The 13,476-nt window shown below is 38.6% G+C and overlaps 1 protein-coding gene across 2 annotated transcripts; it reads right to left on the bottom strand.

Annotated features, from left to right (window-relative positions):
* Window positions 1-229: 229 nt before the first annotated feature.
* On the bottom strand, window positions 230-13,233 carry nmur1a (neuromedin U receptor 1a). 2 transcript variants are annotated; one of them, XM_020596576.1, is made up of 3 exons: window positions 12,861-13,233; window positions 5,558-6,498; window positions 230-3,712 (listed from the first exon to the last, which is right to left on the bottom strand). In XM_020596576.1, exons 2-3 carry the CDS (start codon window positions 6,474-6,476, stop codon window positions 3,327-3,329), a joined length of 1,305 nt encoding a protein of 434 aa, XP_020452232.1. In that variant the 5' UTR covers window positions 6,477-6,498; window positions 12,861-13,233; the 3' UTR covers window positions 230-3,326. The 2 variants fall into 2 exon arrangements, with proteins under 2 accessions (XP_020452232.1, XP_020452231.1); XM_020596575.1 differs by lacking the exon at window positions 12,861-13,233 and having other exon boundaries at window positions 5,558-6,677.
* Between the last annotated feature and the right edge of the window lie 243 nt (window positions 13,234-13,476).

Here is a 13,476-nt window from a genome sequence, read left to right as displayed (position 1 = left end):
AAAAGAAAGGGTTACTGTGGGTTCCTGAGGGCTGCATGTCTATTACAAAACAATTTTCAGCTCTTTAGCTTTCAATTAAACATGTGAATAAACAGAACATGAATGCAGAATGAGAGGTTCTGCTGAGGGTCATCACTCTAATTAGAGGAAAGCCTCAAGTGTAGAGAAATGATTTCATTCATTTATTCTGTATTCATAAAAGAACCAAATACCCTTCTTTAAGTAGGCGTAAAGGGTCAATGTTTTTACACTGTTACTGAGTACAGTGCTTTTATTTGCAGAAATTAATGATGTCCTTGAGTGCAAATGGTCTTTTTTTGGTTTTATGTCAGCCTTATTACTTCTTAATAAGGTCTGATTTTGTGTACTGTAACATTTATATTTTCTGGCTAGGCTTCATATTCATTCCTGGATAGGACTAACTTTACTGTGACTGCTATATATGGCCATGATTAGTGCTTCAAACCCACAACCACAGTGATTAATAGCAGCCACAAAATAAGAGAAGGCCAATGTGGATTGTGCATTACTTTTTCAGCTGATATCCAAGAAACAGACATCTGTTTAGGTACACCAGGCTCCTGAAGATGTCTCCTCCTTATTGAATATTATATAGTCATGTATGCTCTTACCATTTACAAAATACTTTTCAATTCTTTAGCTTTCAATGGGGACATGTGAATAAAAAGAACATTAAATGCAGCATGAGAGGTTCTGCTGAGGGTCATCACTCTAATTAGAGGAGAGCTTCAAGTGTAGAGAAATTATTTGATTTATTCGGTATTAACACCAGAACCAAATGCCCTTGTCTAAGTAGGTGTAGAGGGTCAGTGTTTTTACACATTTGCTGTATACTGTGCTTTTATTTACTGAAAATAATGATGTCCTTGAATGTGTAGGGTTTATTACTCACCTCCCCCTGCAATGTTAGTCTCATCTGAATGCAGCTAAAGACATACAGCAGGGGATATTTACTAAACCTGCCGCACACAGGTGGACTGAGAGTGATAGTAGAAAAGAGTGTGTGTACTGCAATATAACGTTAACACTGCTAAAGAAATCAACAAACACATTTTGTAACTGCAATCACATAGTCTTCTGCCAGTCAAATCATCTTTTATTTGTTCAGTAGCTTAAGCATGGTTTGAAATGAAAGCTTGTGCAAGTCCTTCCCATTCTCCTCTGGCGAGTGTTGTGATTTACAAACATCATTTCTCTCCTCAGACATGTTCTTAAAGCCAACAACATTTCAGATGACTAACAGCTGCCATGCTGACAGCAGGGCCACACATTTTACAACTGCTTTCTCCTGATGTTTAATCTCTGCCGCAGTTGTGGGAAATCAGGCGCTGAGGGTATTTGTAGAAATTTCCCTTCTCTCCTCTGTGATTTTTCCTGTGGTGCCACTTTTCTTCTGTTTTTCCAGTGCAAAGCCCTACTGTGACTCATTAGTATTTTCAGAATGTTGCTGTTCAAATTCTGCCACAGTTACCCAGGGCATTGCTGCAAGCATGTACTTTTTGATTCACTGTGCTTCACCTGGGTTTACACCAGAGAGAAGAACTCATTGTCTGTGCCTCCTGCAATACATCAGCCCATCCTCAAATCCTTAAGCTCTTTGCCCCCGGTTTTTCCAGTACTTTGGCAAACAGTCCACAAAACATGGCAGGTTTAGGACCAAATGACATGTCACTGTACAGCCATATTTTTGAGCAAAAACATTATCATTATGACATGCAGTGCAGTGGTTGAAGATGTTCTCACATCTTTTACTTGAGTAAAGTACCAATACCACAACATAAAAACACAAGTAAAAATGCTGCATTCACAGTTCTGCTTAGTAAAAGTACAGAAGAATAGTAAATTACAGTTAAACTATCAAAAGTAAATGTACTCTACAATAAAAAAAAAAAAACCCTTGTGACTGATGATACTACTGTATGTTGCACTGTACTGACAATATTACTGTAGATTATTACAAATACATCAATATTTTTTAACTATAGTTACTGTAGGTAAAAGTTCACAACAAATCAGCTGTACTTTTTTAAATAAGCAAATCATCACTATGCCATTAGCTATATACACAACTCATCTATTGTTTGTGATGTGTTACTGGTTGTGATGAACAGTGCAGACACTAGGATATACTTGTGAGCTTTATACTTATGGTCATGTTAGTGTGACATTTTGGTTCCTTTTAGCTTATATAAAGACATTAAGCTAAGTTCAAATTTTCCTTTTCGAAGGTTGTAATAATCACTGGAAAGCATTTAAAAAGATTGTTTCTTGCATCATTTAAAGCTCATGCAACACTTTATTTTACTTCAACACAAAAGCATGCATGTGTGTTATCTGAACAAAGTGATTTCTGAATCTATACTGTACTACACCACTAACTGAATATAGGTACCTAAAATGTGGTTTACTCCTACATGACAGACTGTAATAAAACATTCACTTTTATATCATTTTATATCCATCCATCTGTTTTGATCTATTTTTTACAGTTTTTAAGCTACCTGTCTAGTTTATGTAGATGCTCTAACTTTTTGTCTTTATTATTACACATGCAATCTCATGCCAAGACCCTGTCATAATGTTTCACATATTTTCACATTAGAATATATATGTATATGTATATATGAAAGACTTTCCAACCTCTTCTTGTTGGGGAGAAAAATATGTATTCATTGGTCCATCTGGTTTGTCTCAGTTTGTCAAAAACAAGTTATAAACTGTACTGCCATCATAATAACATGCATTATTTTCCCAACTTTGCCTTTACAAAAATGTTTTTATCTAAATCACTTTTGTACAATGCAGTTTTGTTATTATCCATGCTAGTAAACTGAAGCGGACATTCTCAGTTGTCTCATATGGTCTCATACAATAAGACCATGAACACCTGATTATCAATGTGCACAGGACTCGAAAGTCACCGAGGCTGAAAGTGTTTAATAAAAAACAACATAAAATCGAAACTATTTCCAGAAAATAACTGCTAAACAAATGGTAAAAGAATTTGAGATCTAGGATTTCAAATTAAATAAACATCTATAATCTATAATTACCTATGTGAATCATAAGTCACTATGAAGTGACTGGGTGCTGCTATCACTCACTACAAGCAGTGGGAGTAGAAATGGTATGATCCATTTTAGGGGTGAGTGATATATTAGATGCTTCTTCAGGCTGTGAATTAAAATTATGAAATGATAAAAAAATCAGCTTGTAATTGATGTAACAACAACTGTTGTTTTTACTTTCTTTGGCAGGGTTGAAGTCTCCCCACCCCCTCACCTCCCAATATTCCCCGTAAATTTTTAAAATGAGAAACTTGTCTCATCTTTTGTCCTCACTTCTCCATCTTCAGCCTCGGCTTCAACAACAGCAGTTCCATTACTGAGCGGTGCATCACTCAGGGTGCTGCGCAGCGTCACCCGGGTGACACTAAGTGAGTGTTTTCTGGGAGTGACGTGATGTTGCCCATGGCACATGACCTCCTTGAACATTTCTCTGAATCGGGTGGACATGAGGTTGTACAGGATTGGGTTTACTGCTGAGCTGAGGTAGAAAAACACTCCAGAGATGATGTGCACATATTTGAAGATTTCCAGGTGGCTATCAGTCCAGTCATTGATGAAACTCCACATGAGGCGGTCAGTGTGAAACGGGGCCCAGCAGATTCCAAAAACCACCACTAAAGCAACTGATCAAACAGCAAAAGAAAGGAAAAGATAATCAGAGACGCAGTGAACAGCAGCACACTGATTGATGTTGGCTACATGCTGGTTCATTTAAATTATTCCTCTGGGGGCTTTGTGTCAGAATTGCAGAGAATCTCTCAGAATTACACAGCCTTTGATGAAGTTTTGTACATCAGTGTTAAGTGCATTTTTATATTCATAAGTGCAAAACGCTTCCTTGAAATCCTTGTTTATATCATTATATGAGCTTAACACTTCACATTTTCACCTCTCATTGTGGTTTGAAAGGTAATTGTACTGGAGGGCAGACATTATTCTGTCAGAGTTGTTGGATGTATTATTGTGGCTTTTGTAAAAGACTGCGAAAATGTAAACTTTTAACTTTTGTTATATGGAAATGTACTGCTCCCTGCAAGCTCTTTCAAACTTGTACATTAGAGATTCAGTTTCACTCTGCCTTTACATTTCCAAGTAAGTTAGTTTTTCAAAGTCAAGGTTTGATTTTTATTTGAACAGAACCTACGGCCATTAATTAAACTAATCAATGAATCATTTGTAACACACTGGATTGTCACTTGTCTCTTCTAGTTTTAAAACTGGAGAATGATGGACGTGGAAAATCTTACTGAAATCAGTTTTCATAAATCCCTTTCAGTCATGCACCCCATGCCCAGGAATTTGCCTGCTGTTTCACGTCTAGACATCATGTCTGAGCAACCCCCCGCACTGTATGGCCAGCAAAGCGCTACTGACAATTTTACCCGGTTGGACTTAGTCAAATAATGAGCTACGTCTCACTGGCTACAGATTGTAACATCACTAGCTTGTACAATTTTTATATTTAACTGGTACAGGGAAGATATGGTTTAGCAGTGTGAGCTCATGCAGAATGGCTGGTAATTGGACCAACATGGAAATCAGAGAACTGTTCATCCTCCGTGCAAAGGAAGAAAACCAGATAAACAGTAAACGTGGTTGCTTTGTGTTTCTCTTGTGTGATGTTGGATATCACGTGAAAGCTGTGGCTCTACCGGGCTAGGTCCTGCTATGTATGAACAGAGCCTTGCCAGGGATTTTGTACACAAATTCCCGGCTACCATGTTTGAAAGGGGCTATAGACCTTTGATGTAAGAAATAGGATATGGTGTTGAATCATTTGTCACACAGGTAGTGCTCCTAAGCTTTGAGAGGTTCAGAGGGTGGTGATCTGTGTCAAGGTGAGCATTGTCCTTTTATATTTGTACGGTTAAGCACATTTTCTCCTAGTATCTTACACAAGGTTGCTACTGCTTATTTTTTAGTAACTGGTTCTGGTGCCATCATTAGATATAATTACCTGACAGAGAACAGATGTCAGGTGTGACCGGTTTCTGAATTTTGAGACTCCTTTGGGGTCACAGTTTATTTATTTATGGTTGCAACTAATGATAATTTTTATTACTGTTTAATAAGGTGTGTCATATCAACTGACTGTTTAGCACCACATTTATTTGTTTGTTTTTTTTCCCTCTTCTCTACCAGGGTTTGTGTGTTTCCAGCTCTATTCTTGCTCTTTTGCGCACCTACTGTTGACATCTGTTCTGGTTGTGCAGAAGCGGCACCATAATGTATTGTGCAAGATCAACGCTCACACTGTGCAGTTGAAACACAAGCGAGCAGCACGGGTCAGTAGCTGCTGGCCTGGGTGCAGGAAGGTTTCTGGCGGCATTGGAAAGACAGCGGAAGTGTCACATGAACAGATTTACTTACTGGTGAGCTACTGTGGTCCTACAGCTCCAGGTGAGAATAAAGGAAAAGACTGTTAGTAAAAAAAACAGCTATGGCTTTAACAAGAGTTTGACACTCACATAGCATCTTAGTGACCTGCCTGCGGCGGACCTTCTGCTGCTGTGTACGGACATTACAGAAGCTGTCTTGTCCAGAGCCTGACTTTGCCTCCAGTTCCTGACACATCTTCTCACGTTTCAGCTGCAGCCCGATTAGCATGTAGAGGACACTGATGGTGAGCATGGGCAGAATGAAAAATAGCAAAGTGGTCACCTGGATGATGAGATTGTACATCCAGCGTGGTTTCACCAGTGTACAGATTGCAGAGTCTGGGATCTCCACAGTCATGTTCCCAGCAGGGCCTTTGGAATGCCTGTGAAGCATGATGATCCCATGCAGACTTGTGTTGGGTACAGCACACAACACAGACACACCCCACACTGTGAGAATGACCCGTTTGGCATGGGCGCGTGTCACAACATACTTTGCTCGCAGTGGGTGCACCACAGCAATGTAGCGCTCGACGCTCAGCGCTGTCACGTTGAGGATGGACGCTAAGCAGACTGTCTCAAATAGGAAGGTTTTAAAGTAGCAGCCTCCTTTCCCAAGGAGAAAGGGGTAGTTCTGCCACAGCTCATACAGCTCCAGTGGCATGCCGAGCAGCAGCACCAGCAGGTCTGACACTGCTAGACTGAATAGGTAGTAGTTTGTTGGTGTCCACATCACTTTGTTGCGTGCAATGACAGTGCATGTCAGCACATTCCCCACCACTCCTACCATGAAGATGATCAGGTAGATATGACAGACAGGGAGGAACACAGGTGATCGACGAGGACCCAGGTATTTCTCCAGATACTCTTCCTCTGTCAAACATGCATCATCCAGATCAATGTGGCTCCCATTCATGCCAAAGGTGAGATTGGTGCACTTTTCTCCCGGAGGACAAAGCCACCCACCTTTTTCAGCTAGTAGGTTAAAAGAGCAGTTGTATGTTGACATCCTGATGAATCTGTCAGATTTGCTATTGGAGGAAAAAAAAGCAGAAACATTCATATTAAATGCCAATTGAGAGCAAATGCTTTGAACAGACTCTTACAAGAATGGTTAGTAATGGCATTCATACAAAACTGAGTGGTAATTATAGTTGAATAGAAATCAGTTTTGTTGATCACTGCTAGTATGCATGTGTCATCAACAAATAAGGAAGACGCTTTTCCACATCTTGACATTCATCTTTTTCCATTAGGTTTCTGGATTAGTTCCCAAAACTCAGAATTATGTATATTAGCTATGACTGCTGTTTCTGCCAATGAGTTTTGAATTCACTTCTGACAGTGAACAGAAGACTGAGTTATTGAATGAGCTTGAATTGCCATCTGTTTCCTGCCCTTGTAGTAGAGTTCGAAATCTGGTAGAGTCTCTAATAGGGGTCACTGAACTCTCAAGTAAAGTTGAGAATCCTCAGAAACTTTGCCTTTGTGCTTCAATAAACAATGCAATTTTTTTTAAAACTAATTTGCAAAGTAACATCATCAGAGAGGTGTAGCTGATACAGTACCAGCAGATGCCATTCTATATTAAACCTTGTGTCAACACTAAGACAAAAACAGACTTGGGACTGTGTGCCCCCAAGACATGATAATGTGCAGTATCAAAGGTGTTACTCATACCAACAAACCCACAGACCTGGCTTTGCAGTTTCTCTCAGCTCAAGAGAGCATTTTAACCTTTTACTGATCATGGTTTTGAGCTCACAGCATAACTGTTTTGGTTCACTCAGTGCTCTCTTCTGTCGTTTTTCATTCAATCAATCAATACACTTTATTGTCATTGCATGCTGTACAATGTAATTTGCTCCTCCAGTGGTTCATGTAAGAACCTCACAGACAAAAATATGAATACATGTTAAAACCAATAGTTAAGATGAGTTAGATATAAATAAATAAATGTAAGAGAATGAATAGCAGTAGCTGACATTATTCCATTGTATTAGAATTGGAATATATTAAAAGCATTATGTAGATTACATGCTTACACAGGGTTCATCGGTTGTTACCTATTTTGTTGTTTAGCTCTCTGACAGCACTTGGGCTTTTCTGCATTCTGGAGGTGTGAGCTTTTGCCTTCCAGAAGGCAACAAAGTGAAGAGATGGTGCCTGTGGGCGCATCAAGTTCTGTAAATGTCCTCAAGTGTTGGTAACACTGAGCTAGTGATTTGTTGGGCTGATTTAATGACTTTCTTTACAGCTTTCCTATCTGCTACACTGCAGCTGGCAAACACACAAGCATCCTATAAGTTAGAATGCTTTCAATGGAACAGCGATCGAATGGTAGGAGTACTTTCTGGGATAGATTGACCTTTTTCAAAGCCCAGAGGAATTATAGGTGCTTTTGTGCCTTCTTTATGGCTGCAGTGGGAAGGTCTTTTGAGTGATAAAGCTTTAATAAAGCCATTGCACATTACCTGACCAGCACCAAACAACAGATGAACTCTGTGGATTTAGCAGATAAAGAACCAGATATTTTTCTGGAGGTTCTGGAGATACTGCTAGTTCACCTGAAGTTCCAGGAACTTTGTGAAAACTAATGTCCAGGAACATTTCCAGGAGTAAAAGTTCCTCTAGTGCATTGCGATTTGCATTTTTACAGTGAGGCCAGATCTCTGGGAAGTTGATCAAAACGAGTCTGCTGACATATCAAAGGCATGGTAGTTGGTCTTCACATCGTTTGTATTCTTATGAATTTTTTTTCAAAGCCTTGACCGCAGCTGATCCATTGCTGTAAATTTTCTTGGGCTGCTCCACTGTATTTACTGATGCCACAAACTACAAGCTAAACAACTTGTTTGCAGGTGCAGGTTTTTAACAGTGGCGTTACGTGCTGGTCTATTTCTTCACAAGGGCCATATTCCAGGCAACCAGTGTAGACTCCAAGAAGGTATTGCTCCAGGCTAAGGTTATACCCTTAATGGACAGTCATGACAGTGGTGTCAATATTCTCATCTCACTCCCAGCAGGAAAGAAAATAAGCAGGTTTCCCAAAATGTCAAACTAGTGTTTTCCTTTAAGGGCACCTTGCATTAACCATGAGGAAGTGCTAGTACTGCATTTTCACAACCTAGACCAAAGTAAACTTGCCAGTCTAGGGATCAAACAGGTGACCTTTCTCTAACATTTAGACCACTGCTTGAGCAGAATGTCCTTGAGAAGTACTATATTTGCTGTTCAAAGGAACTCACCTCAGAAAGCAATGACTCATTATATGTGGAACCTTTGGAGGCTTTCGAAGTTCTGGCTGAAGGCAACAAATATGGAAATAATTATAATCCTGGTTCAAGGGCTTTATAGGAGTTTGGATAAGATGAAAGTTAGCATGTGTCATGCTGATAATTCCATCACTAAATGACTGCATGAAATGGATATTTTTTATGTTCCATAAAGGAAATTATATCATGCTTTACAGAAAAATAATAGGATTTTGCTAGATTTCAATATGATGCAGTGACAGAGAAAAAATTAGGGATGCACCAATCAATCACCGGAGATTGGAAGTGGCCGGTTTTCAGCGTAATTGGCCAATGACTGATGACTGAGATTTCTGATTCTGTGCTGATCAGATTTGAAGGCACAGTCCAGTCCAGTGGCACAGACCAAAAGTGTAGCTTGTGCAGCATGTAGCATCTCTCATGCACCTTGAGTGAGGTTCGTATTTGTGTCTATATCAGATGCCTGTTCACTTGCACATCGGTCACAGTGGAGCCCGCAGAAACACCTTGGAGAAGGTAATACTATGGTCCAAATCTCTAACACATACTGTAGTCCACATGGGGATTATTGGCTACACGTGAAATGCATGTATATGCACAGTACATATACATGAAATGCATGTATATGTACTGTGCAGTGTATTCAACCCATGGTAAAACACAACAAATACAAACTACATACACTTCAAACTGTGTGCTCAGTAGGACCGATGTAACAAACATTCTACTGTTTTTGTTACCTGTTGCACCTACTTATATTTGGAGATGTACAAATAACGCACTTCATTTTTAGTTGCAGGTTTGTTAAAAAAAAAGTCAGAGAAAGACGGAAATGTAAAACAGTGTTTTACTTTTTATTACAATTCACAGTAATTTTTCATTTTAAAAAGTTAGAAAAATGTTTGCGTATGTTGTCAATTGCAGCTCTTAAACAGAAAGAAAATAGGAATTGGACAAAACTGGAATTGGCAGGTTAGACTTGAAAAAAATTGAAGGTATTGCTCCAGGCTAAGGTTATACCCTTAATGGACAGTCATGACAGTGGTGTCAATATTCTCATCTCACTCCCAGCAGGAAAGCAAATAAGCAGGTTTCCCAAAATGTCAAACTAGTGTTTTCCTTTAAGGGCACCTTGCATTAACCATGAGGAAGTGCTAGTACTGCATTTTCACAACCTAGACCAAAGTAAACTTGCCAGTCTAGGGATCAAACAGGTGACCTTTCTCTAACATTTAGACCACTGCTTGAGCAGAATGTCCTTGAGAAGTACTATATTTGCTGTTCAAAGGAACTCACCTCAGAAAGCAATGACTCATTATATGTGGAACCTTTGGAGGCTTTCGAAGTTCTGGCTGAAGGCAACAAATATGGAAATAATTATAATCCTGGTTCAAGGGCTTTATAGGAGTTTGGATAAGATGAAAGTTAGCATGTGTCATGCTGATAATTCCATCACTAAATGACTGCATGAAATGGATATTTTTTATGTTCCATAAAGGAAATTATATCATGCTTTACAGAAAAATAATAGGATTTTGCTAGATTTCAATATGATGCAGTGACAGAGAAAAAATTAGGGATGCACCAATCAATCACCGGAGATTGGAAGTGGCCGGTTTTCAGCGTAATTGGCCAATGACTGATGACTGAGATTTCTGATTCTGTGCTGATCAGATTTGAAGGCACAGTCCAGTCCAGTGGCACAGACCAAAAGTGTAGCTTGTGCAGCATGTAGCATCTCTCATGCACCTTGAGTGAGGTTCGTATTTGTGTCTATATCAGATGCCTGTTCACTTGCACATCGGTCACAGTGGAGCCCGCAGAAACACCTTGGAGAAGGTAATACTATGGTCCAAATCTCTAACACATACTGTAGTCCACATGGGGATTATTGGCTACACGTGAAATGCATGTATATGCACAGTACATATACATGAAATGCATGTATATGTACTGTGCAGTGTATTCAACCCATGGTAAAACACAACAAATACAAACTACATACACTTCAAACTGTGTGCTCAGTAGGACCGATGTAACAAACATTCTACTGTTTTTGTTACCTGTTGCACCTACTTATATTTGGAGATGTACAAATAACGCACTTCATTTTTAGTTGCAGGTTTGTTAAAAAAAAAGTCAGAGAAAGACGGAAATGTAAAACAGTGTTTTACTTTTTATTACAATTCACAGTAATTTTTCATTTTAAAAAGTTAGAAAAATGTTTGCGTATGTTGTCAATTGCAGCTCTTAAACAGAAAGAAAATAGGAATTGGACAAAACTGGAATTGGCAGGTTAGACTTGAAAAAAATTGGAAATCAGCCAAGAAAATTGCAATCGGTGCATCTCTAGAAAAAATTATTGCAGTCTTTCCCTTCTGTCATGCTGGATTTGTTTTAGGAGTAAAAGGAACTGGTCAGTCAGCTGAGTGTAAAAAAATGACAATATTTATGTTTTTCCAGGTGAGACTTGGATAATGAGAAAGAAGGATAAATGCTTTCCTTCCAGTTGCACATGAATAACTGTTGATGTTAGGAAAACACAGCAAAAATTTTTCTACACATTTCACTGTAGTGAGATAACTGCTTACCATAAGCTGTTTTCCAGGGGCTTTAAAGGGTCTGTGTTAGATTGCCTGGTGGCACAGATTGAAATACTTAAGGTTCTGGCAGTATATTATACTTTACTGATCCTCACAAAGAAATTCATCCCTTGCTTTTGAACAAAATGATTTCATGAACCACTACTGTGCTCAAAAAATAACTACATATTTTGTCTTTTTCCTACCAAAACGTATTGTACAGTACAATTTTTAAATATGCAACAGTTGTCTGTTATTTGCAATGTATGCAGTGAAATGCAGGACTTTCATAGTGGTTCTTTCTTCCTGTCTGCAGTATGCACCACAAGCATTATGCCTGTCTAGTGACTAAATTCTGCTTCAATACTGGGGTAACTACAAATTATAGCAGCAGCAGATTTGGCACTGCTTTAACAGCTTTCACTCCAAAACAAAAATATGTATCCAGTTTGTCACAGTTATCATCCCCAGAGGGCAGATATCTCTCCATGATTGTGTCACGACTAATCCAAGTCACAATTTCAAATCAGGTGGATCTGCCTTGAGAAAAGTCAACAGACCAAAATATTGTATTGTATCTTATTCTCTTTTTTGAATTGAAGTCAGCATAATACTGCTTCTTGTGAGAGCCAGGCTCACCACTCTACCCACAAGTCATTTTAAGCTATTATTTTAATAATATATAAAGCTCATCACTGAAGGCACTGATGTGAAAGAACATCTATTCAGTCTTTCTAAACATGCACAAGAGTTCAGCCCTCTTCATAATAAAAATAGCATTATGTTGTGTTTTTCCTGTCATCAGATTACTTTTTATTTGTACAGTTATTCATTTATATGTGGCATTGTTACAAAGTTAAAGGGAGTCTAGGAGAGATATACCATGCAGCAAAGGTCCAATTTGTGTTTAAACTCATTCGATTTCCACTGGTGCATACTGAGTAAGACTGTATGTACAAATGGACAGTCAGATTGTTTTTGGATTTCTAACAGAGGTGCTTTCTGTCTCATTCTTCTGCAGATTCTATACTTTAGTTAAATTTAGGTGATTTGATTTGAGGTCAGTTACTTTCTTCCTACTATCCAGTTACGCTGGACTCCCCTCATTGTCATTTGACAGTGACAAACTAGATACAAATTTAATTATTGCCACAAAGTTGTAGCCTAAACAAGTCCTGATTTGCTGGTTTCATGCACTAAAACTAAAGTAATAGAAGTAAGTAATAACATACAGTGTCTCTTAGATGAAGCATCAATAAACCATGCTATTTATTAGCAAAATATAGTATGTTTTTATAATTGCTGTAGATAATTACTGTATAATGAGTTGTTTTACTATGGTATATAGTAAGGTTGTTTCATCTGTTTCTAAAATTGACATTTGTTAAAATAATCCTGGTACTGAAAAAGACAGTTAAAAAAAGAAAAGTAAATTACATAAAAAATTGTAAGTTCATCAACTGGTTCTTTACATGAAAACATGACCAGAATCCTTTATATGTTTGCACGATGAAATGATTTTATAAATCTTCTTACCTCTAATGTGCTCCGTTGCTGTTCTTCCTCGGTGTAAACACAGATTAGTCCGGAGGAGTAGAGAGTGAGCAATGAGCTGCTATCTCAGTGTACTCTCCTGCTGATCTGTCACACTCTCTCCTCAAGCTTCACTTATGATCGTACACAAGTTGCACACAAACACACACACTCTCTCTCACTTTCACTCTCACTCTCTGTCTCTCACTCTGTCTCTCTTTTTGCTTCTCCCTGTCTCTTTCTTACAGTATAGTAACTCTACTGTTAATGGGTTAATCATATAAATGGTGTGCCTTGCATCATGGGACACCCCTAATTCACTGCTGACAACAAAGCTTCTCCTGCATCGGTACTGAACTTTCACTTCCAGTCTGAAAATCACTTAGTCTGCATTATTTTTTGCACATTCCTTTTGTGCCATGTGTAATGTGGTGTTTACTTTCTTGATATGGCATGGTTTTGAGATGTTTGGCGATCTTGTCTATTCTTCTTCTCTGCAGCTCTCCTGATTGAAAAGGTTATGCTTAGTAGTGTTGGTATCTACAACCCTTTCACGCCAATCCCAGAAAGACAATGAACTTTGTTAAAGTGATGACAACTGGTAGTCACAGGAGATGGA

This window comes from Monopterus albus, unplaced genomic scaffold (assembly GCF_001952655.1).
Source record: "Monopterus albus unplaced genomic scaffold, M_albus_1.0 scaffold31.1, whole genome shotgun sequence".
NCBI lineage: Eukaryota > Metazoa > Chordata > Actinopteri > Synbranchiformes > Synbranchidae > Monopterus > Monopterus albus.
The sequence above is the reverse complement of the archived record's forward strand: the minus strand, read 5'-3'. Positions and strand labels throughout refer to the sequence as shown.